Source organism: Mastigoproctus giganteus, chromosome 12 (genome assembly GCF_048544385.1).
Source record: "Mastigoproctus giganteus isolate SK-2022 chromosome 12, ASM4854438v1, whole genome shotgun sequence".
NCBI classification, from domain to species: Eukaryota; Metazoa; Arthropoda; class Arachnida; order Uropygi; family Thelyphonidae; genus Mastigoproctus; species Mastigoproctus giganteus.
Genome location: NC_143586.1, coordinates 164,424,289 through 164,452,181, shown reverse-complemented (window position 1 = coordinate 164,452,181; position 27,893 = coordinate 164,424,289). Strand labels below are relative to the sequence as shown.

General features: G+C 35.1%; 1 protein-coding gene across 2 annotated transcripts in view; it reads right to left on the bottom strand.

Moving 5' to 3' along the window:
* LOC150077567 (F-box only protein 30-like) overlaps nucleotides 1-27,893 on the bottom strand; it is an 87,018-nt gene that overhangs the window by 18,375 nt on the left and 40,750 nt on the right. Inside the window, exons 5-7 of one of the 2 annotated variants that reach the window (XM_090386128.1) lie at nucleotides 16,820-17,140; nucleotides 7,422-7,826; nucleotides 5,905-6,146 (exon numbers count right to left, since the gene is read on the bottom strand). In XM_090386128.1, coding sequence (XP_090242254.1) covers nucleotides 5,905-6,146; nucleotides 7,422-7,826; nucleotides 16,820-17,140 — 968 coding nt within the window. The remainder of the gene's footprint in view (nucleotides 1-5,904; nucleotides 6,147-7,421; nucleotides 7,827-16,819; nucleotides 17,141-27,893) is intronic. The other variant, XM_090386129.1, reaches the window with a different exon arrangement.

Genomic DNA, 27,893 nt, shown 5'->3' with positions numbered 1-27,893 from the left:
TGATCACCTTGTTAACGAGTTGCATTGTAGTTAGGGTTGAGTGTTTTTGCACCATATCAGGTAGTATTCAACTACTTATAGACATGTTTATTTTACAGTTGGAACATTCTTAGTTCTAACAGTCCACTGATTGTTTGCCTATGTTACAGCATAGCATAAATATTTAACATTTTATCTGGCTATAATTTAAAATTTATTCATCGGGACTAAGCCTATACAAACCACCACAAAAATATGCTTAAGAAAATTCAAAAATCATTAATATATTGGACATTATTAGCTAGAGATTGAGAGAGGAAGAGGGATAATAGTGCCATCTCACTGAATATTACAAAAACATAAATAAATAAACAGGGCAAAACTAATTGAATAATACTTATGTGTATATATTCTGAGCTTCATTCTCTCGTTTTCGGATTAATCGGGCGTAGTCGAACCAACAGATACAACTGAAGTACTGGTGCAGAAAGCAAGGGGAAACTAAACTACTGCACTATGCTTCCTAAGAATGATCACCATGGCTAGTACAACAAGGGAGATGGCCCCGAGTCCCAGGCATCCTTTAAATGGGACAGGGATGCTAAGAATCCCCGGGTGGCAAAAACTTTCATTAGGAAAAATAGGAACATGGAACGTTAGAACCTTATATGAAGCTGGGAAACTGGAAAATTATCCAAGTAAATGTGGCAAATGTGGCTAGGTCTGCAACTGGACTGGCAGACCAGCCGAGGATCTTTTTCATCTCGCCCAAGACACAGAGAAGTACGGCGTGGTGATCGCAACCTCCAATAGCAGACAGCATCAAAAGAAGAAGAATGGAATCTATTCAGGAGGAAGCAATAAATTCAAACTGAGGAAGAATGGTTGCAGGACAGACGTGTGAAAATATTTCTTCAGCCAGTGGGTGGTCAGCTGTTCAAGCAAACACCCATTTGATGTTGTAGAGGTGGCTAGATTGAATAAATTAATTTTTTTTTTTATTTTATTTTGCTAATGCTGTATAAGCTTGCTTTTTTTGTGGCATTTTCCGCTATTAATACTAATATGCACAAGCTGAGATCTGTCCTGAGTATTCTAAGAAAAAAAATTTTTGGGATATTTTTTATCCATTGATGATAAATCTGAGCTGTTCAAAGGATGACAGCATAAAACAGTGCATATTCATACAAAACAAGATAAATTTAATTCAAAACAGTTCATTTTATGTGATGTAATGATGGATATATATATCCTTAACCTAACAGTTTACATCTCAATCTGACTTTAGCCATACTTGATAAAGGTCACAGTCTGTATACAGCCAAACGATATATAAGGCTGCTACTTTTCAAGAAACTGCATGAAAACAAAACTAATTCTTGTGGTACTCTTCATTTCTTCAGCGGCATACCTAGCATAAAACAATACACATGCCAAAAGGTGCAACAGTATCATCATTCTGTGCAGAAATCATGATGGCAATGCATTTAATGGACAAAAGAGAAGTTAAAATGTTGATAGCACTTCAGCCAGACAAGACGATGGACACTGGCAAAGTTGCCATGAAAACAAAGAGAAAAAAAATAATGAAGCCAAAATGTATAAATGCATATAACAAAAAGAAGGGTTCAGTGGACAGATCTGATATGCTGCCGAGTTCAGTAAGGTGTGTTCACAAAATTGCAAAGTGGTACAAAAAATGTTTTGCATTTTGTGGATGTATGCTTACTGAGAGCCTATGCTCTTTACCAAGAGCACAATGGTAAAAAAAAATTCCCATCACAAAACAAAATTTTCAGTAATCTGCAATAAAACAAATTTTAAAACACCACCATACATACTTTCAGACAGGGAAGTTCAGCCATTGTGAAAACCAAAAAAATTCATCATCTTCAAATCCCAAAAACTCTTCCTCGCTAATGTTGGTATCACTGTCTTCAAATAAAGCAGTGTCTTCAGTGCCATCAAAGACATTACTAATTCCAGTCTTCTTGAATGACTTTATAATTATTTTAGCATTTATATTTTTCCAAGATTCCTTAACCCATTTACACACCTGTGCAATGGTGGGCCTCTTCATACTTCCGGGTGTGAGATCATGATCGGGTTCTCCCATCCATTTGTTACACTGTTCCCTCATATTTTGCTTAAATGGCTAGTTTATGGACACATTCAAAGGCTGCAATTGGCTTGTCAGTTCACAAGGAATGACAACTACCTGTGTATTCAATTCCCTCACCCTCTTTTTAATGACTTCAGTTCTAACAGGTTGCTAAAACAGCTCACAGCTAGAACAGTTTCAGTTTTATGGCTCTGAACTGGTCCCAAATGAGAAGAGATGGTTTCCTTAAGAGACCACCAGACACCTTGCCCATATTTTTTGGAGCCATAAATTCATTCCAGTTTCATCCATCCATCCATCCTTCTGGATGAACATGAACAAATACACCTGGAATTTTTTACCCAGGCGGAATTTTTCTTTAAATATTAAAAATGGTGATAGTTTTGTCCCATCAGCACAGCAGGCCAAAAGTACTGTGTAATGTGCTTTCTCATGCCCAGTTTTTATTGACACTGTTTTAGACCTTTTGATATTCAGTTTTGTTGGATGGTGCATCAAAAGTTAGTGGGACCTCATCCATATTTCCTATTTGGCCAAATTCAAAAGAAGTTCATTTTCGTGCCTTTATTACAAATTTATGGAATTCCAGTATTTTTTCTTCATAACCTGCTGGTAATTTTTGTGCAATTGATGTTTTTGTACATATTGATAAACCATGCCTTTGCATGAATCAGTAACACCAGCCTTCTTCTGTTCCAGAAAAATTCAGAATTCCTCGTCCTTCTGTTGATATCCTGGCCTTATGCATAATCATTTTGGTAGAAACATTTCTTCCTAAATTCCTTTCATCCACTACCTTGAAGTAAGAAAAAGAACCTTGAAGTTCTTTTTCTTGCTTCTGCCAGACACATATCATTTTTTTTCCTTAGGTGGTGGTGGCCTAAAAAACCTTTCCCGAGTCTGTTATCATGTTTTTAAGTGTGATCCATTATATTTAGTTTAGATCTGATAGCGTAACTCAACCTCTTTTCTCCTGCAACCATTTCCTGAGGGTAAAATACTTTAAAATAATGTCAAACACCAAGATTAAACAATATTGTTACAAAATGGGGTTCTGATTAAAAACAACTGGTATACAATTAACACTTAATTTTATTTCAGTCACTCAATGATTACAATTCATTATCGTGATTATACCAAAAAAAAATGTGATTATAGTCACTTCACACACAATTAAAGTATACTACCGTACACAGAGACACATTTAGCCCACACAGAACTAACTGGCCTGCTAGTCGTACCACCTTTTAAAGGATCGATGAACTATTGAGAAACCTAGAGAAAAATCTCAAAGCTTCCATCGCCTTCTAAGGCTTTTCCTGTGTTCCCTGGCTTTCGAAACTTCTTGGAACTGATTCCAAACACCTCTACAAGTCCAAAAGTACCCTGAGGTGCCCCACTATCCTTCAGAAATGAAAATATTGACCGAACGGCAAAATACAACCTGCCCGCTCGTCCCGACACTGATGAGGAAGGGCTCACTTCCGCACATAGGACGCAGGGTAATTTTTCAGAAAAAATGTGCGTCTTATATTCCGTCAAATATGGTAAGTGGAACTTTTATTATAACTTAAGAAATATTTTACTGCTTGTATAATACAAAATTACAGAAAAAAAGTTTGGTGTATAGTATGTTACAATCTAAAGTTGGATCAATGCGTGGTTGCACATCACATTCAGAACAAATTTTAGTTCTCTTCTTTTGTCCTCTTTTGGTATGTGTATAAACATGGCAGTACCATATTACATTTTTCTTACATGGAGTCCTAAGCACAGCAGAAGCAAAATGATATTTAGTTAATCTTAGAGGATTTTTGCTCAAGTTTCTTTGCAACTTCAGTCCTTTGCAGAACACTGTTTTTTACCATTCCCTCACTGTTATACAGTACTACCATTTTTCTTGCTGTTCTGATCACATGTTCAGGATAAACTTTTTTATACTATACATATTAGAATAAATATTAAATGCCTAAATACACAAACTTTTTTCCTTAATTTTCCTTTCTAAGATTGGGGTGCATCTCCTATATGCCTATGCATCTTATATGCTGTCAAATACAGTATGCATCATGCATAAAAATTAATTTTCAAAAAAATTGATTTTGAAAATCAATTTTTTTTTTTTTTTTTTTTTAAAAACAGCATAAGGGATATCTGGCTTTTAATTTGTTTCCCTAGTGTTCATCCCCTTGAGTTGTTAAAAATTTTCCAAGCAGGAACTGTAATTTTGATCAGAGCTGTTTTATGTGTGCAAGAAAGTTGGCTGCATTTTCTCATGACTGATATTATTGCATTGTCATAGCTATGAATTTTGACTAACAACCCAAGAGGATACTCAGCTATTAAAAAATAAAATAAAAGGGAAATTAAAAAAAATAATAATAAATAAAAATAACAGAACTTATTGGGTAACCCATATACATACAGTATATTTATTCTTTGTTGGATGGTTATAAAACATTTTATTACCAGTGGCATAAACAAAAGGGGGGGTCCATCACTGCTCTCAATCAGTATTGTTACAAGTGAGTATGCGGAAAGGGATGGACTCTAGACATGTGATCTCATTAAGATGTGCAAAAATCTCCACAGGAGTAATTTCTTTGAGAGAAGTTACAACAGAACAGCTACAAACTAAATGGTAGTGTCGAGCAGCAATTACTTCCTCTCCACCCTTGTATACAGAGATGAAGAGCTTTGCAAACCTGATGTCAACATGTATAAGCAAATATTACTTCCTTTACAATGGCACCCTTTGAAACTATATTAATCTGGGAATGCTCCTCCCCAGTGTATTGAAAATGACCTGGCATTGATCAGCAAAAGCCAATCCATGTCCCAAAAAAAAAAAAAAAAAAAAAAAAAAAGTATATCTAAAATTTATATACTTTTATTTTATGAAAAGAAATTCTTTTTCTTTCAATTAAATATAAAATTATTTTATCCAATGTGGACAGTTCACACAGGCCTGGCAACAAAATAAGTTGCACTGTGTTACCCCTTCGTTTGTAGTAGGAGTTTTCTTAACAGACTCATTTCCACTAGTGAAAAAAAAAGTGTCAGGTTAGTTTAAGCCACCAAATTATTTGGGACAGATTCAAATGATTTTTTTTGATTTGGTAGTTGTTGGCGCATCGGCTTCTGTGGCCATATTGCACCTCCCAAGGTTTTTGCAGTACTTTGATCCAAGCCCGAGGCGGGAATCGAACCCGCGACCTTTGGATTGCCGGGCAGGTACTTTACCCACTCGGCTAGCCCGGTCGGCGATTCAAATGAAAAATATTGCATGCTAAATATTATGGACACCATGTTTTGCTAAAATCTGTCCCAAATTTGGCGGTGTAGACTATCGCTTGCAAAATAGCATTCATTCTAATGCAAAATTGTGGTGATTAGCAGCAGAATCAGCACAAAGCAGTGGGCGGAGCTATATATGGCCATTATTTGCTGTTGCAAAGATCCCTGAGTAGGAGTCATTCTAAAGTTTAATCTTCTTCTTCTTCTCTATTACGTTTTACAGTGTTCTCACAGTTTCCGCTAATTGAAATTTTGAAGGAACTAGTTTTTACTAAAAGGTAAGCGGTAAGGACTATTTTTACTAAAAATAGTCAGTAAATACTAGGAGTTACACTTTGGATTTGGGTTTTTACCAGCAGGAACAGTGGTTTCTAGTTCTTATGAGTAAAATCTAGTTTTCTTTAATGTGTTATTAGCTTCTTGTTTTTACTTGTAAGAACTGGCAGTAATGGGTTTTGAGTTTTTACTGTAACATATATAACAAAATAAAACCATTTATGATATACCTTTTAAGCTGCACTTTTTCTCCAGACAGATGAGGCTGGAGAGGAGGTTGCACACCAAAACTTCCCAAAATATCACTGTGAACTATAGTAGATCCTTCAGGAGCCGGATAAAATCTACGTCTTGAAAACATGCAGCCATACTGAGCGAGGGGACAACGCTGTTCCAGCCAGCCATTTAAACCCCCATGTATTTCACTATGAACATTTTTATAATGCCAAGCATATTCATCACGCCTGAAATCCTACAGTATAAATCAAAGAAAATAAAAGCATATTATTAACAATGTTGACTGTACATAAGAGGTTATATCTTATTAGTGTTTTTTTTTTCTTTGCTAATGCTGTATAAGCTTGATTTCTTGCATCATTTGTCACTATTAATACTAGTAGTAATGGCAATATGATATAAGAAAAAGCTTACACAACACCAGCAAAAAAAAAAAAAAAAAAATCATTTTCCCATCCCTTCCAAAAATTTGTCTAAACATTCCTTAAATTTACTCAGATTATCCACCTCCAACAGCAGAAGATTATTCCAACAATCAACTATGCTTTGGCTGAATGAAAATTTACATACATCTAATCTTAACCATTCTCTTGCAATTTAAATTTATACCCCTTGTATATTTCAACATACCATCAGCATTTAGCTAAATCAACCCTATTAAAGCCTTATACACTTAAATAAGGTCACCATGCCTAGTTTCAGAGACTAATTTACAGAACACCAGTTTTCCCGATAAGAATATCCTTTTGTTGAAACTAGATCCTCAATTAGTCTTTCTGCACCCTTTCCAACAGATCTATATGCCTCCTGAAATTAGGTTTCCAAACCTGTATGGAGTATTCCAGATGTTGCCTAATCATCACCTCATACAATGATCACCACTTTGTCCCTGCTGGCAAAGTTCCTGTATATTATGGAAAGAACTCTACGAGCTGTTCTAGCAGCCTGTTTGCACTGCTCAAGGAATTAAAGTTTTTTTAATTGTTAGTGCCACCCATTATATTTCAATATACAGAAATTCAAGTCTAATGCCAACAAGTATCTTCTTTCATCTTCTCAGCATTCAACCCATTCACGGTAGTACTAAGTACTACAGATTCTAATGCCTTTCACGTTAGTATTAAAGGATATTCTAATATAAAATAAAATAAAAGAACCTCTTTTCTTGGGAGATTTATTTTATTCTACTTTATTTCCTTTTCTATTTTATTTTGATTTTAATCACTTCATAACAGAAAAGCATGTAGTAAAATAAATGGGTTGTACTGTAATTATAATATGCTTAACATATATCATTATTTTGCCTGATCAGGTTTTCAGAGTTGTATCACACGAGTAAAATAGGATAATTACTATATACTTTACAATTACACACAAATTATTATTATTAATTCAGAGTTGTATCACACAAGTAAAATAGGATAATTACTATATACCTACACACGAATTATTATTAATTTCAATTACTGAAAACTATGTTTCTAGAAAAACAAATAAAGACAGTACTAACCTGTGCACACAGAAATGTATACATAGACTTTGGTTTTGCCTGATATCGAGTTATGGATTCCAAATTAAGGTCCAGCCCTAGAGAAACACACCATGGCGGAGTAGAAGGGCTCTCAGGAACTGAGGCAGGAAAAAACAAATAAGGGTGGGGAGGAGGATTAACATCCTTTCTAGCATGATCTAACATTGATGCTGAAGAGATATCACTAACTATGGCCTCTTCAATAAACAAAACATTACAACCATTTCTAGGATCTAAAATGTCTTGTACAGTAAAATCTGCATTTTTGCCGTCCAGTAAGGAACCTCCGTTAGCTAATTTTTCTGTCTCTCTCTCATCGTAACAGACACTAATCCAAACAGGGGAATCACAGTCATTTGGCAGATAGGAAATTTCACTTTTAGTCTATAGAAAAGCATGCAGATAAGTTATTAAATAAAATATACCTGAAAACCAAAACTGAAACTTTAGTTAATACAAAATAAACCAAGAAATGATTTTATAGTTCTTGACATTAATAATAAATAATATAAAATACAACAACACTGACCAACAGGATTTCTACCCTCCACTAAAATACCAGATGTTTTAAAGTCAATTTTTATGTGCAGATTTTGAAATTTTCTTAATATTTAATATCACATTACAATTTCTACATATGTACAAGATTTTGTGTTTACCCATAATATGTATATCTTACAATTTAGGTAAGTAGATCTATTGTATTACCCATAAATAATAGTGTTTGCATGCACTCAGAGATGGCAATAATCCTGGGGGGGGGGAGATTAACACCTTTGACCTTGTCCAAATGCCTTCACCTCTCTCTTTCAGTAATGAAAAAAGTTGTGGGTAGATGTACGGTTAATCTGTATATCTATTGCATATTGTTTGTCTCTTCTGTGTTTTGCTTAGCACTCTACTGTTAAAATGTTTAAACAGAAAAAAGGGAGTGTTTAAATCACCCTGACAATTTCTGCTGTGTGCGTGGACAGTCAGAGGAAGAAAATCTACAGTATTACTAAATTGTTTGTACTTTAGTTGTATGTAAAAAAAGTAAACTGCAGCCATTATCAACCTACTGCAGGATGGAAGCCTCCTCAACAATTCGTGCTGAAGGAAATGGACCATAATCTGCCATGCTGGTCCAGTGCAGGTTGGCAGATCGACCATATTTAGCAGTCAGGGGCTTGAACCCCAGTCTACTCAAAGAGCGTGTGTACTGCACTCCCGCTCCTGACCACTCAGCTACGGAGGCAAGATTGGTGATCAAAACTTGGCTCCACATCTGCTGCATCACAAATCTGAGGATGTGGCTAATTGGGAAAATTAAAAATATACCTTTTGCTGTTCCTATGATGTGTGGTGAGAACAGCAACCACACTGACAAAAAAAAAAAAAAAAAAAAAAAAAAAATCAGGAATTTTCAGAACAATGCATGCACAGCATCAAATATCCTAACCACTTCAACAGACATGGGCTACCAACCAAAAAATTACAACATGCTACACTTAATTAGCAAGAAGAGTTTGACTCACTTAGTACATAATTTAAATGTATATAAAGAGAAAGTAGAACTCCTTGGTTCACAGTTACAGTGTTAGTTACTTGAAGCAAGAACTAAAATTATAATATATCAAAAAAAGTCAGCATTTTCAAAATATTTCATTGTGGAAGATGATACGCGTTTCTGGAAATGCATTCCCATCATTTTCTCAAATTTATGCTGCAGGCTTGAAAAACATATGAGAGTACATCCAAAATCCTGAGTGCAAAAAAACACTGACTTTTCTTGGAATGTCTATGATGATCTTAAAGTAATTACCCACTAGTTTACATGGAAAATAACATGGAATACCCACTAGTTTACATGGAAAATAACAATATTCAGAAAATACTGTTATTTTCCTGTGTATATGTGACAGCTGTGCAAAAGAAAAACATATTGTGCAGCAATAGGGAAAAAAAGGGAGGAATTTTTAGAAGAGAGAAGTAATAAAGTAACAAAATATTTCTCCGGTTGAACCGAAAAAAGGTTCTGCTTCTGCTTTTGCATAAAGCTTTGATTAATGAAGAATTCTGTTAAGGCCGTGGATAAAGAAGAAAGTCGATTTGCTACTTTAGGAAATGTTTCCCAATTTAACAGATGCAAAAGCAAAGAAAGGAATTTTTATTTGGGCTTCAAATAAAGAAACTCCTCAAAGATGATTTATTTGAAACAAAGCTACAGAATAGTGAATTAACAGCGTGGCAATCATTTAAAGCAGTTTTGCAAGCAGTTATAAACATATGGTGTTAATTTTACTGAAATAGTATTAAAGGATATTGAATATCTTTGAAAATTCATTTTCTTCATTTGCATATCAGATTTTTATTTCAGAATTTGAGAAATGTAAGTGATGAAATGCTGTCAAGGAATGTGTCATCAGGGCATATCCACGAGTGAAAAGCAGCAAGATTGCTGGGATACTGCCGAGATGGGAGATGACTGCTCCCTTCTCAAATGAAAAAGGGACTATAATAAAACTGAGTTGTAAACATATTTATGGAAACAATGTTTTTAATATATTATATGTATTATTAAAATATTGTAAAATGAATAAGATTCATTTTTAAGATAGCAAATGTATTATACAATTAGTTTTACATTAAGCTACCAAAAAATTTCAGTATATGTATTAATGACAATATAATAGAAATGCAATTTTGGTATCTTTGGAATCTTAGTTGCAGTCTTTATAATCTGCAACTTTTTTTTTCAGAGGTATGAAAAAACAATTGTTTTTTTCTTGGCCAGTGTATTTGCAACTTGAAATTTACATATGCACTGTGTTCTACTGAACTGTTGCATAACATGAAAACATGATTTGAGAGGAAATTATGAGGCAACTATTCTGAGCCTTTTCTCTATTTTAAAGTGAAGTATTAGAGATAAGGGGCTTAGAGGAAGCAGGCATTCTGAGTGTATTAGACACTCAGTCAAACACTGATGGATCCAATATCTTTCTATTTTATGGAGGAGAGGTCCAGTTGACCTGCCTCCCTAAAATCCTGTGCCTCCGTAGCCAGGTGGCCAGGAGCAGCAGTGCATAGCACATTCTTCTTGATTAGACCGGGGTTCGAGCCTATGACCACCAAATACGGAGGATGCGGAAAGGTCAGGGAATGACCACCACATTTTTAGGAGCTGTAGTTGCTGTTATTTGGTTTTTAGGAGCATTAACAACTAAGGCCATATTGCTCCGGGATATGCGGTGGTCATTCCCTGACCTTTCCACATCCTCCGTATTTGGTGGCGACGGCTCAAACCCCGGTCTAATCAAGAAGCGTGTGCTACACACTGCTGCTCCTTCCCCACCTGGCTATGAAGGCGCCCCTCCTTAGTTGCTAATGCTCCTAAAAACCAAATAACAAACAAACCCTAAAATCCACTCCACCTTCTCGATGGTAAACCCTGTTACTTCACTTTGGCGGCAACGAACATGTAGAGTGGTTCTCTTCAAGACACCTGGTCAGCGTGAAGAGAAAAAGACCAAACCCTCCAGCACATGACACGACGAAACAAATGGCTCTCAGTCCCCAGCAGATTCACTCCTCCTCTTCCTCCTCTTGTGGCAGCGAGAGGATCAGACTGGAAGCAGAGGGTGCTAAGAATCTCTGGGTATGACCAGGCTGCCATGCACGGAAACTGAACTTGGCCTGTTACAACATAAGATCACTCATCAGTGAAGATGGGATATTAGAACTGAAAAAGGAATTGGAAAATGTGATTTGGAATGTCATCGGCTTGGCTGAAACAAGAAGAAATGAATCACTTATAAGTTTATAAAGTGGAAATCTTCTGTACACCAATGGAAACAGTGAATAGAGTGAAGGTGAAGTTCACTTTCTGATCCATAAAGATATAAAAAACAACATTTTGGAATTCAAAAGTACATCACCAAGGGAGTCAAGACTGCTACTCAAGATGTCTAAGAAGTACAAACTAAAGGTTATAATGATATATGCATCAACATCGAGCCATGATAATGAAGAGGTTGAAGAAATGTACATTGAAATTGAGAATTCTAGATGAACAGAAAACTTACTACGCCATTATTATGGGGGACTTCAATGCTAAGGTTGGAAAGAGAAAAACAGTGCAGAAAGGGAAACTATAGGACATTTTGGGATTGATGAAAGAAATGAAAGACTTGTTGAATTTGCAGAATCTTGAGGTATGTCAGTAATGAACACTTTTTTCAAGAAAAGGGTGAGCAGGAAGTGGACATGGAAGAGCCCAAATGGATTAACAACTAATGAAATAGACTTCATCCTCACTAACAGAAGATATATTGTGAATGATGTTGCCATCCTGAACAAGGTAAATGTTGGAAGTGATCACAGAATGGTAAGATGTACACTTGATAGAGATGTAAGAAAAGAAAGGAAAAAAACTGACTTGATTATGAAGGTTTGAGATGACAGAAGAGGAGAAAAAGCAGTATGTACTGGAACTTAAAAACAAGTTTGAGCTTCTGCAGACCTTTCAGAATTGGGATATCAGACAAGGAATACAACTTTCTGAAAGTGAGAAACCTAAAGGTAAAAAGAAATCCAAACGAAAAAAAAAAATTGTCAAGAAACATTTGTCATGATGAACCAAAGACGACAAAAGAAGAGCAAGATAAACACTGACAAGGACAAAATTGAGTATACTGAGTTATGCAAAGCCATTAGAAAGACTGGAAGAGGATGTAAGATTTAACACAAAAAAATTAAAGCAAGCATTAAGTGAAAACAAAGGACTTAAATCAGCAGCCATGAGCAGTAATACAGAAAGACAAATGATACTGAAACTGAAGAATAGTGATGGTGTATTTATAAATAACAGAGAAGGCATAATTCAAATAGCAGAAGACTATTATAAAGTATTATATATAGAGCAAGGGAATGAGGCCAGAAGTGGGGAAGATGAATCACAAATTAGCAACACATATAATGTACCTGATATCCTTCCTGATGAGGTAGAAGATGCACTGAAGAAAATGAAGAATCAGAACACCCTGGGTGAAGATGAAGTTACTGTAGAATTGTTAAAATTGGGAAAAGAGACATGACACAGAAACTGGAAAGACTTCACAAAATACATTAGGAAGGATTGACATCCAAGGAGTGGAATAATGCAATCATAATTTTGCTGCATAAGAAAAGAGATAAATCAGAAATTGGAAATTATAGACCAATTAGCTAGTTGTCTCACATCTACAAGTTGTACACAAGAGTCATTACAAACAGATTAGAAAGAATACTTGATGAGAATCCAAAAAAGCAACTGGCTTTAGGACAGGATTCTCAACTATGGATCACCTTCACATAATATCACAGCTAATGGAGAAAGAAAATGAATATAAAACACCATTATGCCTGGCAGTTGGGGATTATGAAAAGGCATTTGACTCCATACAGCATAAGGCAAGGTTTCGGGCACTGGAAAGACAAGACATAGGTACCCCGTACATCATAATATTGAAGAAAATATATGAGAATACCACCTCCTTTATTAGACTAGACAAAGATAGTACAAATATAAAACCGAGAAAGGAGTTCAAAAGGAGACACAATATCTCCAAAGTTGTTTACTGCTGCCCTTGAGGAATCTTTCAGAAGATCACACTGGTTGCAGAAAGGAGTCAATGTGAATGGAAAGGTTTTTTTTTTTGTTAGTTATTGGCACATCAGCTTTTGTGGCCATATTGCACATCCCAAGGTTTTTGCATTTTCTACTCTGATCCAAGCCCGAGGCGTGATTCGACCCCACGACCTTTGGGTTGCCAGGCAGGCACTTTACCCACCTGGCTAGCCCGGTTGGCAATGGAAAGTATCTAAACCATTTACAATTTGCAGATCACATTGTGATGATAAGCCATGATCCCAAAGAATCGGAGGGAAATTTTAATCAGTTATGCAGAGTTAGTAAGGATTTCGGACTGATGATGAATATGGCAAGTAATGATGAACAAATATGCCACAGAAAGGGATATATATATATATATATATATATATATATATATATATATATATATATCTGGGACAAGTCATTAGCTGTAATAATGATAAATGGCTGGAAGTAAAGAGAATGATAAATTTCAGATGGATAGCATTCAGGAAATATAGTCACACACTGAGAAACAATATCCCAATTTATCTGAAACATAAAATAATGAACCAACGTATACTCCCCATCATGACTTACGGAAGTGAAACGTGAAACTTGGGCACTCACCACAAGAATGGAAGAGAAGCTGAAAACTACATAGCAAAGAATAGATTGAATCATATTAGGAATCAAGACTGTTAGACTAGAAGAGAAACACATGGATCAGACAGCAAACACAAATAAAGGACATTCTTATCAAAGAACTGAAATGGACTTGGGCAGGACACATAGCTCAAAGACATGATGACAGATGGACTAAGAAAATAACAGAATGGTACCCAAGAGGAGCTAAAAGAAAACCTGGAAGACAACAATGGAGGTGGACAGATGAAATTCATGAGTTCGTGGGTAGTAAATGGATGACCATTGCACAAAACAGAAGAAACTGGAAAGTTTCTGGAGAGGCCTTCATCCTGCAGTGGATTGAAAATGGCTGATGGTGATGATTAGGAGATAATGCTGCATAAAGTTCTTTCTCCTTTTTGTTGGAGATAATCATATTAGTTGCAAAACAATACAAGTATTTTTGCAAATTCTGGTAGTAATTTAAAATGGTAATCATTTAATTAGAATAAATAAATGAATAAAAATGTTATCAGCAAATACAAATACACCTCTGTTACTTGCGAGTATACTACCAAATACAACTCTGTCTCAACTAAGGCTCTCATAAGTTGAGGAATCTCAGGAATCAGATGTTCACAAATGTAATGTTAAAAGACAAAGATTAAGTGAAAGGAGTGTTATGTGGTGTGTCATAAAAATATATAATAATTACAAGCACACTGTTTTACTAAATGAGATTGATTTTAAGATATGTATTGAAATTATACCTCCTCATTAGACGTTTAAAACCTTTTTGGAGACATTGAGGTTATTCTGAACCCCATCTTCTGGCCTAATCAGAAATAGAACTGCTATCTGGATATAGTGCCAATGTCTTAGTTTTACTTTGAATGCAAACATTTACTAAACTATCTTAGCATTACAAAAATAGTGGCTGCTACCTACCTTGCAAGCAATTCTTCAGAATACTAAAAATCATTTGTATTTCTAAAAATAAATTATGATTATAATAAAACTGATGTCATTTTTATTATAATTTGGCTACTGTACATTTAGCTCTACTTTCATCAGTTCAATAATATCAATGTGTTGCTTTTCACAAGAATGCCCATGTGAACATTTTGATTAATGTTAGGGTGTTTGGCTTTCACCCTTTTATTACTCTAAATATAATGAAAAGTAATGTAATGCATTTTAGCTTTTCCTTTGAGATTAGTTATCATAGTTACTTTTACATTGCACTGACTTTCATAAATGAAAATGGCTAATAACAGCAATTCAGATATTGAAGTTTAATTAGTGCATCAGGTTCTGGGTCATTACCCAATAAATTTCCAATTTATCAGACAATACTAGTTCAGATGATAACAATGAAGATGATTTTCATGCAATTTTGTATTTTAAATTGTTTCAATCAGACCATAAACAAAAGAATTTCAAACATTTGTTTCAAGTGCATTTCAAGTGGTAGTCATTTTGTTTAAAATGATGGATTGAAATAAAAGAACCCCCCCCCCCTCCCCCATCAGGGTGCTTCTCACTGGCTACAAGTATTGCAAATTTGGTTTGGTTCAGACTGTAAACAAATGAGTTATAATAAATGACACTTAAATGATGGCCATCTTGTTTCAAAAGTTAATCTCCCTTGTCAGGGTGCTCAAGTACTGTATGCCAAAGGAGGAGGGGGGGGACATTATGTGTGTAATAAAATTTATTTAGATTAGTGTAAGCAGAAATGTTATTATGGTGGGGGGGATGGGGTAAATAGATACACATTACAATCTCATAAACCAACCAGCATTTAGAAATTTTTTTTTTTGAAAATACCATGATTAAATGAATAGAGAAAAATTTGCTGGTGTTATGACACTTAAATGATGGCCATCTTGTTTCAAAAGTTAATCTCCCTTGTCAGGGTGCTCAAGTACTGTATGCCAAAGGAGGAGGGGGGGGGACATTATGTGTGTAAAGGGTTGAAGAGTTAAAGTAAGATCAATAGAACAATAACTGGATGTCAAGGATCTGTTACCCTTCCTAAGCAATAAATGGACATAGGGAAATTTTCAAGAATTTTCAATGGGTAAGACAAGTCTTTGGGAGTGAACAGTGCTATTCTGGGAAACAGCATTTTTTGATACCCACACCCACACTCTTTTGAGTTTGGGTATCAAAAAGTGTGGAGTGCTGGCAAACAAGCACTGAATGAACTATACTACAGTGGGGGATTAATGTATACTAAATAAGAAAGGTAAGTCAGGGGCTAGCAACCTCTTCCACCACATGAGCTACTTAAAATAATAAACAAAGTCTGAGACTGATCTACCACAATTTTTTACAAATATATCTCCATCTTAAACAAAATATGCTGGTTGTAGAATTATCTTTTTTTTTTTTTTGTAAAAAAAAAAAATATCATGCAACCAATTAATGAGATTTCTGGTACTGGAAAATTATATTATTCCAGAAAATTACTCCAGAAATTATACTTTAATTTCTATGCACTGCAATTATCAAAAATATGGTTTGTCAAAAATTTGTGTTTCCTAAACTCTTGTGTAAAATTAATCTACTTTATTTTATCTGTGCTAGCAAATCATACATTTAAGTTATGGGGGAAATGTTTAGATTGGACTGCAGGAAGTTTTATTTTAGCCAGCGAGTTATAAATTACTGGAATAAGTTGCCTTCATGGGTTGTAGAGGCCGACAGTTTGGGGAAATTCAAAGGTCATCTGGATAGTACTTTCGGGTAAGGGAAGCGCATAGGATGATAGGTTTAATTTCCTTTTTATTTATTTTTTATTTTATTTATTTTTTATTTATTAATTATTATTATTTAGTTATTTATTGTTTTTATCAGTTTTGTTCGGATTTTTTTTTTTTTTTTTCTGGCTGGTGCAGCATAAGCCATAGGCTTTCTTGCACCATGCAGCTGTTACTAATACTAATGAAACCTAAATGTGCACATATCCCCCCACCACAGACATTTTAGACAATTGCACACTATAACTGATATTTGGGGGGGGTGAATATGCACAGGTGACTCTTCTTTCTAGTATACACACTTTATATTCAATGATCACTGTTAATCTATTAAATGACAAAAGAAATTAAAATAATAACAATCAACAAACCTTCTTTGCAGAAATTTTATGATGTGCATTATGATTCTCTTTGCTTCCTTCACTTCCTTTGCTGTTATAACCATTTTGCACATCATCATCTGGCACATGATATCCATCACACAAAGGGTTAGCTAAAAGACTAAGAGCAGCACTTAATGTTTCTGTTGCTTGTCGACTAGCTCTATACAACTCTCCACATACACTTCTCTGCAATCCAGGTGGTGCTTTCCTCATTTCCCATGGTGTATCATCATCGTCATTACTAGACATATTGCATAATGTGCGAGTGCTGTCCTCTGTGCTTTCAGATTCAACGATTCCTCTGCAAGGCTAATAATTTTATTTCACAATAAATATTTATATACAAAATACATTTTTCTTTTTCAAACAAAGTTATCTAACATAATTTCATCTCCGTTTACTAAATGGGAAACCCTTAAAATTATATTGCACTTTCTCCTAAATATGGCTTTCACAAAAGATCACACATTCCACAATACATTAAAATGTTCTTATTAATGGAGTAAAAATATATTCAATATTTAAACTCCGACATGACAACCAGGTCAGTGAAGTTTACAATAAATCAATCAATACAAATTTTACTCGTATTTAGTAGTCACGGGCTTGAACACAGGTCCACTCAAATAGCGTGTGCTACTGCACTCGCGCTCCTGGCCACTCGGCTACGTCAGGCCTAATGTAGCCGTGGTCAGATTCTCGGAATATCCCCCACCCCCAATGTGTGGTCTGGGTCTCAGAATGTCTACCATCCCCCAACCCCTGAAAATGAATAAATGTATATTCCTTCAACCCCTTAGCAAACATTCTTACAGGTGCTAGTTGTGTCTGGTCATTTTTGTCCTTTTTTAAAGAACTTTCAACAATTTCTGCTCCCAACTTCTCAAATTTTTACTAGACAAACTGGGGAAAAAATTTTTGAAGGGTTTGGAAATGGAGTTAATGGGTGGAGTATAAATATTCCACATGATTAAAGAATTTTTCCTTAGAGAAATGTATATGACACCATATAATTTTGCCAGCAATTGTAGATTATGAAACTGACAATTAAAGAATCTATTTTGTTTTCCTTTAAAGCAGGCGATATACATTTTTGTATATCGCCTGCTTTAAAGTTTTCAGAATGTGCTACAATTTCTGAAATGACATTTTAGAAATTGTTTTACCCTCAGAAAGGTGAAATATCTGCATAGTGTGAGACCTAGAGAGTAAGGTGAATTGTCTATCTAATGATGTTATGCCACGTTAAGTGAGTTACTGTTTAACTAAAATATACCGTGTACAGGTAATTATAGTGCAACAAAATCTAGTCTCCTTGAACCCTTTTCTGCCAGCCTTTTTTTTTTCCAATTTGAATTTCTATGATAATGAAGCGTGGTCCTTGAGGTTGTCACAGACATTCTCTCAGATATGCCAGACAAGTTGTACTTGCGACCTGGGATTCTAAAATGCTGATGGAACTGATATTCAGGTGACACTCAAGTCAAGTGAACCCAATTTCGGTGAAGTCTGGACGGTCTGTGACAGCCAAATCCTCTGCTTGCACCTTCACTATGATGGGACTGTTGGTAATCCTGGGTATAACCCCCATGCGTAAGCACACTGTGGGTGACCACCCGGGTGTGAACCAACGTAAGCAGGAGTCGAGGTGTTGCATTGCTCCACCACCTGGAGGAATGCCACTCCTCTGTGTTACCAGGCAATACTAGGTGATAGATGACTCTCATCAACTGGTGCAATATCACCACTTTGCTTATTGGAGGCCTGAAGTGGTGGAACCCATGTTCAGTCTCTGGAGCTAAGTTCTGGTCAACCCTTCCCCATCTCTTCCATCATGCAGTATGACTGATGACTTTCGAGATTATGATGCATATCATGGCGAGATCCAATCTTCATTACATTTCGAGGGTACAGCTCTGAAACGGTGTTCGCAGGCTAGCCGCTAGTTAGTACACCAGACCGAACCTATTGGTAACTCTCTAGAAGGCTTCTGGATCAGCTAGTCTTGCTACCTCTACTCTGCCAGATAGTGACCGGAGAGAGTCCGAGTAGTGTGTATGCGGGAGCATTGTCGAAGGCCTGTTATGTCAAGGATCTGGGTATATTCTTACCATATGTACGCCACATCCAATAATTTCGTTACTTCATAAAGCATGCCTCCCACACTTTTTCTCTCTATTGAATACATCATGAATTGTCAAACAAATAGAGTAAGCTTATCTGTAAAAAGATCTAAATTATACATGGTCTCAGTTCTAATCTCAGCGATGTCCATTTCCACTTGCAGTCTGCCAAACCCCATGTACTTTTTCTGACAGAATCTCAGTTATCGGTTGATTCAACTACTGCTCATCTCAGTTGCCCAAATTATTCGCGGTATGATTCCTTTCGCCTCAAAGGTGATACTTGTGATTATGTCCGTCCCAATATTCCTTGTCAGAGACTTGATAATTTGGAATCTTCCCTTTTCGATCTTCTCTGGCTTAAAATCTCTCTACCTCATTCTGTCAAATTCATACATTGTCTCTACCGTTCTCCAAACTCCACATCACTTGAAGCTCTGATTTCCTTTCTTTGCAACTTGACTTTCTCCAGTCCAACATTCCAAACAGTGAGGTAATTTTCCATGTTGATTTTAATTTTCACAACTCCAGCTGGCTTCCGTTTTCTAGTCACACTGACCTAGTTAGTTGAGATGCTGAGGCTTTTGCAATTACTAATGAACTTACACAGACTGTTCATTTACCTACAAGAATACCGGACAATCCTAACCACACAGCCAACATATGCTTGATCTTTTTCTCACAAACAAGCCTTCTAAGTACACGGTCGAAGTGAGTGGTCCTTTAGGCACCTCAGATCACAACTTGGTGAATGTCTCTTCTCCATTGGAGCCTTTATCCCATGGCTAATCCCAACCTCGTGTCATTTAGCATTACAAGAATGCAAAATGAGATGACCTGCGAGATTTCTTCTTTTCTTGGTCGGATTACAGTTTCAAAACTTCTGATGTCAACGCTTGCTCAGTTTGTGTCAGTGAAATTATTCCTGTAGGAATGAAATCCTTTATTCCACACTCCACTTTAAAATCTCATCCTTTATCTAAACCTTGGTTTTCCAATAAATATGCTAAGGCTGTTCAAGAGAAGAATGTTGCATATCGTAATTGGCTTATTTCCAATTACTGTTTCATTTTCTGCCTACGTCAGAGCTCGCAATAATTGTGAAGCAGTTATTAATCAGTCCAAACTAGATTTTGAACACACTAAGAGTAGAACACTCGCTTCTTGCCCTAATGGTAGACAAGCATTCTGGTCTCTTGCCAAAGCTATTGGCCACAACGTTTGCCCAACTCTGCTCCCAACTCTGTCAAAACTAGATGGTTCTGTTGTCATTTCAGCCAAGGATAAAGTTGACCTGCTAGCATCCCATTTTTCTTCCAACTCCTGTATTAATGATCTTGGTAAAACACTTCCCACCATTTCCAACACACTCCATTTAATGCCTCCTGTTGTCTTCTGTCAGAAGGATATCAGAAGGATTTTGACGAATCTTGATGCTAAGAAAGCTACAGATCCTGATGTGTTTCTCCACTTGTTCTCAACCTGTGCACCTGAACTTACCCCTGTTCTTTGCTGCCTATTTTCACTTTTTTTTCCAAAGGTGTTTTTCCTTCTGCTTGGAAATTTGCTCATATCCAGCTAGTTCCTGAAAAGGGTGACAAATCCTTCCCATCCAATTATTGTCCCATTAGAATTACTTCTACTCTTTCTAAAGTAATGGAGAAATCAATCAACCGCCAACTCTTAACTACCTAGAAACCTTCCATCTGATAAATAATCACCAATATGGATTCCGTCAGTGTCGATACACTGGGGATATTCTGGCTTATGTTACCCACTTATGGACAAATTCAATGGAAAAGTTTGGTGAAACACAAGTAGTTGCTCTTGACATCTCAAAAGCTTTCGATCGTGTTTGGCATAAAGGTCTTCTAAACAAGCTTCCATCTTATAGTTTGCCAACTGTTTTTAGTAATTGGTTATCCAGTTTTCTCTCCGATCGCTCACTGAGGGTGATGGCTCTGTCTTTAACTTGTCCACTAATGCTGGTGTCCCCCAAAGTTCAGTTCTTTCCCCTACTCTTTTCCTCTTGAATATTAATGACTTTCTTCCATTGACTGGAAATCGAATCCATAGTTTTGCCCAAGATAGCACATTGCATTCCACTTTCCAGTTCAAGAAACCTTGCCCTACTCAAACAGCTTCAACTTCTCGAATATCTGCTACCAATTCCTTAAATGCCGATCTCCAGGTAATTCTCCAGTGGAGCAAAGAAAACTTAGTTGATTTCAATCCTTCCAAAACTCAGTCTTGTCTTATACCTCGCAAAAAGGATTCTTCTGCTCCTATGCTTATCTTTGGTGACACTCTGATTTCTAGGCAAGATGATATATCTCTTTTGGGAATTACCTTGACTTCTAATCTCTCTTGGCACAAGCACATTACAAATATTGCTTCCTCTGCATCTAAAAAACTTAGTTTTCTCTTTTGCTCTCGGCATTACTTTTCTTCCAAACAGCTCTGTACAAATTGCAAATCTGCCCTACCATGAAATATTGTTCCCACATCTGGGGCAGTGCCCAGATGTGGGAACAATATTTCCCAAAACCTCACTCAGGCTTCTATATTCCATTCAGAAGAGGGCAGTTAGGTTAATTAATGACTCATTTCTAACAGAGTTTCTCCACTCGCTGTCTCATAGATATACTGTTTCTGCTGCATGTCTTTTCTACAGATACTTCCATGGGCACTGTTCTTCTGAATTGGCTTCTATAATTCCCCCCTCTCTTTCAAAACAACCTGAACTCATACCGCCACCAGCCAACATCCGTTTACTGTCCAATTTCAAACTCACAGAACCAACTTTTCATCTTCCGCATTTATTCATTCAACTGCTGTTTTCTGGAACAACCTTCTTTCATATGCATTTCCTGAAAATTAGTCTACAGAAGTTCAAGTCGAATGTCAACAAATATCTTCTTTCATTTTCTGAACCTCCAACCCAAGCATTGTACTAAGTACTATAGGTTCTAATACCTCATGTGTTTGGGGGTTCCCATGGGAGGGGGAAGCTTCTCTGGAGCGCAGAGAAATTAATATAGGGTCAGATTTCAGCTTTGAGACAAATTCAAAGTTCAATTGGTTATCCAGTTTCCAGAGATTCAACAACTGGAATTGTTGAATCTCATAACTTGTTGCAAATTGCTCAACCATCAGCAATTTGTCATAATCACATACATAAACCATAATGTGACATATTGCTTTGCACAATTAGACATGAACTAAACTGGCTGTCCAACTTTAAACACACATAATATTTCCAGAGATTTATGATAAACTTCCTGGAACATTTTTTGAATGTACTCTATTGTTTCACAATTCAATTTTAAACAGATTTTGAACTAATTCCCAAATTTTAAAATCTCTAACACAAATATAGTCAAAATATACAATAAGACATAGTTGTAGATAAATCTAACAAATCAACTCCACACTGGGTAAATCTAACAATACTAAATAGAAAATGTTCAAAGAAGTAATTTTAAAAGTAACTTTCCTTTTTTCATGCTTTTAACTATCTAGTAGCAGCATGGGGTGATATTTTAGTTCCACAGCCACAAAACTGTATTCCATATAAAAAAAAAAAAAAAAAATTCTGATTCCACTATACTCTATTAAAGAAAAAGGGTTCAATAGCAATGAGCTCAGAGTTCAACATAAACAAAGTTCAGTAACAGTAGATCTGTCTAACATATTATATATATTAGACAGAGCTACTATTACTGAACTTTGTTTATCAAAAATATACCTGCATAACTTTTGGTGAACAGGATTATCAATGCCATCCATAATGCATGAGATCATCTACAGCAGTTATGTTCACTGCTTCCAGCAACAACAAAGGCCAATAGATGCAGGGATCAGGAAGATATAAAGCCAGAAATTTCATATTTCACAAGCAAAATACTAAAATTTACAAATAGCAGTGTTTAATTCTTCTTTAGATTTATGTTAGCTAGTGCTCTATGTGTGTGTGGGGGGGGGGTGCTCATTTCATTTGAAAGTTATTTGTCAGGAAAACAATTAAATGAGCAGAAAAATTACAATAAATACAAATATAAATAAGTAAATAATAATATAAAATAATAATAATGCATATTTTATATTATTATACTAGCTATAGCTACTTAACATTCTGAGTGCAGGTTTCATACATTCTATGTATTCGTCATATTTTTAAAATATTTTTAGTTTTTTTTACATTATTTTTTTTTACCTCAACCCCACGGTTCTTTACATTGAGGCAGGTCCACTGGTGTCTCACTGTACCAAAACCATAACTTTTCACCATCCAGAACAAATTCTAAAGATTCTTATATCATTATAATAGCTAAAACAGTAATTCTCTAAATAAATAAATAAATAAATATATATATATATATATATATATATATATATATATTTATATATATATATATATAAATACAGACCTAACACTAGCCTTAATGCTAATCTTATAACCAAACTAATACATTCTGACCTTATGCATTTTTGCCTTAAATTGGCCTATAAGTTTAATTTACCACTAGAGGCCTTCTATAATTGGCTAGTTCTTACTAATAGCGATTTTAAACAACATATATTTAGTATGCTTTTACATAGGAAGCATCATACCATTAGAGATAGCAAAAGATATAATATGCAGTTAATCAAACGACATTTAAAGGAGTTACAGGATATATTTATCATAACAACTATAGATAAGGCCGCTAATAATTACAGTTTCATCTGCAAAAAATTCTATGCCACACTATTATACAATGAACTACATAGCAGTGCTACATATACTAAATCTAACTGTAACCTTGGTACTATTACCAAAAAGCTACTGGCTATACAAAAAAGGTTAAAAATTAGTAACTATAATACTAATTTTCCGTATTTGTATGGTATTCCCAAGTTTCACAAATCGCCTATTAGTTTCAGATTTATTACATCTTGTAGAAATAGCTACTCAAAAGTCCCACATAGTAAGCTAGTTGAATTGCTCAGCATGATTTTCAAGGCTATAGATTCCTCCAGAATTATTAATAACAATAGACCTATTTTAACCTTTATAAAGAACAATATGAATAGCATCAAACATATAAATACATATGATTTCAAAAATTTATTTACTAGCATCCCACATGATAGTCTAAAATTGGTGTTAAATAATTATTTTACAGAATATAGCCAAATTTTACCCTGCCAACGTAATTATTGGGATAACTTGATTAATCTTTGTATTTCCAACAGCTATATTTATAATGGTAGTAATATTTTCATACAGCATGCTGGCATTGCCATGGGGGCGAGTAGCTCGTGTCTCATCGCCAACTTATATCTGCATCATTTTGAAAACAACTTTGTTAAAGATATCCATATGTTCAGATATATTGATGACCTAATTGTGTTCAACAATACTAGCTTTCTTACAGAAGCGGTTAAACACTACCCGCAGGAGTTGGTTCTAGAAGTCACTAACAACGGTGACCCTTTTAAAGTAGCATATCTGGACATAGATATTCAGATTAATAATAATACACTATCTACCAAGCTATTTGACAAACGCAAAGAATTCAATTTCAAAACTATAGACTTAACCCGTTGGGGTACTAATATCTCTGTACGTATACTTAAAAACATTATAGTGACACAAACTATCAGAAGAGTATATATTTGTAATAATAAAAGTGATGTTATATATGCGCTTATCGATCTTAAGCATAAATTATTGGATAACGGTTTCCCATATAATTTCATTTTGAAACATATGAGTACTGCTTTATCCATAGCACTAAAAAAGTACCACGATAATTTAAACCAGTTGGAAATTATCGAAAATATTAGGCAGGCAGTTTATTAAACTGTTATATACATTTTGGATATTGCCGTGGTCTTAATGTAATCATTATTGTTTTTTAATATAGGGTATAGATATAGCGAGTGGTGTACTAATTAGCCTTTGTATATACATGTACATACTAGGGACTGCTGTTTTGAACTCGCTATATATAGCTTACGCCTTAGAAAAGTGGTACCTATATGGGTTCTTTACAGTAGGAATGAATTCTATATTATACTAGGATTTCTCTTCTACATCTGAGTATTATTGGTTTTGTTTTCTCTATTATAGAGGGCGCTATTATGCTTTTGTTCATCCAAAAAACACCGGCTAATTCTTGACAAATCTTAGGTGGCGCATGACGCTTTGTAGTTATATAAGTCTAGTGAGGTTGCTGCAGGCGTCTTGTTTTTCCCGCCTTGGGCTACGGTAAAGTATGCTTGGTAGATTCCTTACGGGGTTTTTACCATGTCCCCTCTTTTGTTCTCTAAGCATTACTGACAATTCGACCTTATCTGACAGGTTCCGTCTTTCGTTCTCTTAGCATTACTGACAATTTGACTTTATCTGACATTATTTATGTCCTACTTAAAGTAAACTTTATTAGGAATTAGCCATTCCGTTTTTTCCTTTTTCTTTTTCTTCTTTTTCTTTTTATTCGATTGATATATTTTTACAGGCCTTTACTACCTAACCAGGATCCCTACTTTTAGGGTCGGGAAGTTACGCTCCCGGTTAATATCCGATGTACTATCGATAAATTGACCTTTTCTTTCTTTTTGCTTTTAGCTTTCCTCTTGCCTTATTTTTCATACCTCGCGAACTATTAGAGTAATTCGAGGGGGAGTGAGGTACTATTGCTCTACTATACATTTTTCCGTTCTCCTTCGGTTAGCTTTGTTAGCTTTATTAGCTATTTTCTGCAAATTTTATGCTAAATTGTGTTCAGCAAAAATTTTAATAATTACTCAGTTGTGCTTATAATGTGGTAGCGATCGGTCGGGCTAAATATCATCCAGCCTGTATCATTTATAAATTGTTGTTATGTATTACGGTACGACACTTGTTGTTTTGGCATTCTAGACTTACATTTGTCTCAAATCTTACGTTAATGTTATACTAAATTATTCCACATTTCCACTATTATATTATTTTGGCTTTAGTATACAGGCAGATGATAACAGAAACCGATGGCTCAGTCTAGCATGGGTTGGTTATTTTGTAAGGGTTTAGCCCTCGACAAAGTTCCTTGCAAAATAATTTTCCTGTGTTGGGCTTACTATTTTATTATTTTATTAATTTACTTAATATGATTTATATTTTGGTTTTCATGTATACTGGAGATATGGCAGGACTATGGCTATATGGATTTTCAAACTTTAAAGATATTAACTTTACACTATAACGTATCTATTTAGTATATATATATATATATATACACACACATATATATATATACTATCATTGAATTATATTACATAAAGTTAAATTATAATGAAATATATAAATAAATAAATCCTTAAGCATTCATTAGAGGCAGCGACATGCAATTCCTCCATAGGAAGCTGAAATACATCCAATTTTTTAAATTAAATAAAATAAAACATAAGCCAGTAGTATGGTAAAAACTGTAGAGCGAAAATTAACATAAAAATAACCCAAATGAACAATCGAACGAAAAAAGGAATAGATATAATTAGTAGCCCAGAAACCCTTATATAATTTCGATCTTTAAATCCAATTAACAAAAACTATACAAAATTTAGGATAATGCCAATTATTTATTAATTTAGCGGTACCCCCCTGAAAGGTACCAGTTCCGAAAGACGTGAAATGTCACCAAAAGAGGGTTAAAGGAACTACCAAACGATAACAAAATCAAATTAATAAATTAAAATAAGATAGACTGACCATCATGCCCCATCTCGACGAAGGACCACGAGGCCAATGATGGTCATGGAATCGCTGCATTTCAATCGCTATACAAATCATCGCCATGGTGAAAAGATCGAAGTACCAATTCACCCTCCCTCCTCCGATCGATCCACCAATGCAGAGGATTTGCACGGTGGTGGTCCTTATGCAGCGAAAAATAAAGTATAGAACAGACAGCACTCTAGAGCAGAGCCACACCACTGACATACTGTAAGCTGAATCAGCTTATATAAAAGAAAAAGGAAAATCGATCGGAGGAGGGAGGGTGAATTGGTACTTCGATCTTTTCACCATGGCGATGATTTGTATAGCGATTGAAATGCAGCGATTCCATGACCATCATTGGCCTCGTGGTCCTCTGTCGAGATGGGGCATGATGGTCAGTCTATCTTATTTTAATTTATTAATTTGATTTTGTTATCATTTGGTAGTTCCTTTGGTAGTCCCTCTTTTGGTGACATTTCACGTCTTTCGGAACTGGTACCTTTCAGGGGGGTACCGCTAAATTAATAAATAATTGCATTATCCTAAATTTTGTATAGTTTTTGTTAATTGGATTTAAAGGTCGAAATTATATAAAGGTTTCTGGGCTACTAATTATATCTATTCCTTTTTTCGTTCGATTGTTCATTTGGGTTATTTTTATGTTAATTTTCGCTCTACAGTTTTTACCATACTACTGGCTTATGTTTTATTTTATTTAATTTAAAAAATTGGATATATATATATATATATACGCACATACTTTTTTTTAAGTGTTTATAAAACTACTGAAACTGTGAGCATGACAATGTATTTTTAAAGGAATAATTTTTTTTATTCTAGTTTAACAACCAGGAAAAAAATTTCATTCAGAAATATTAATACAACACCATGTGAATAAGAAACATCAACCACACAGACTACAAAAATAATACTTTAATGATTTTTTTTTTTTGTAATTTAATGCCTATGCTAATGAGTCAGTTATTTTCCAGTCTTATGCCACAATGGATGACAACTAAACTTGATGAAGGTAGTATCTGAAAAGATAACTGAAATAGGATAAATATAAATTATCAATTAATATTCATAAATTACAATTACATCAAGTGTAAAAAGTTCTCTGTGAGAAAGAAACTAGTATAGACTATGAAACACTTTGTCAAAGAAAATCAAATGCAACACCAACAAGCTA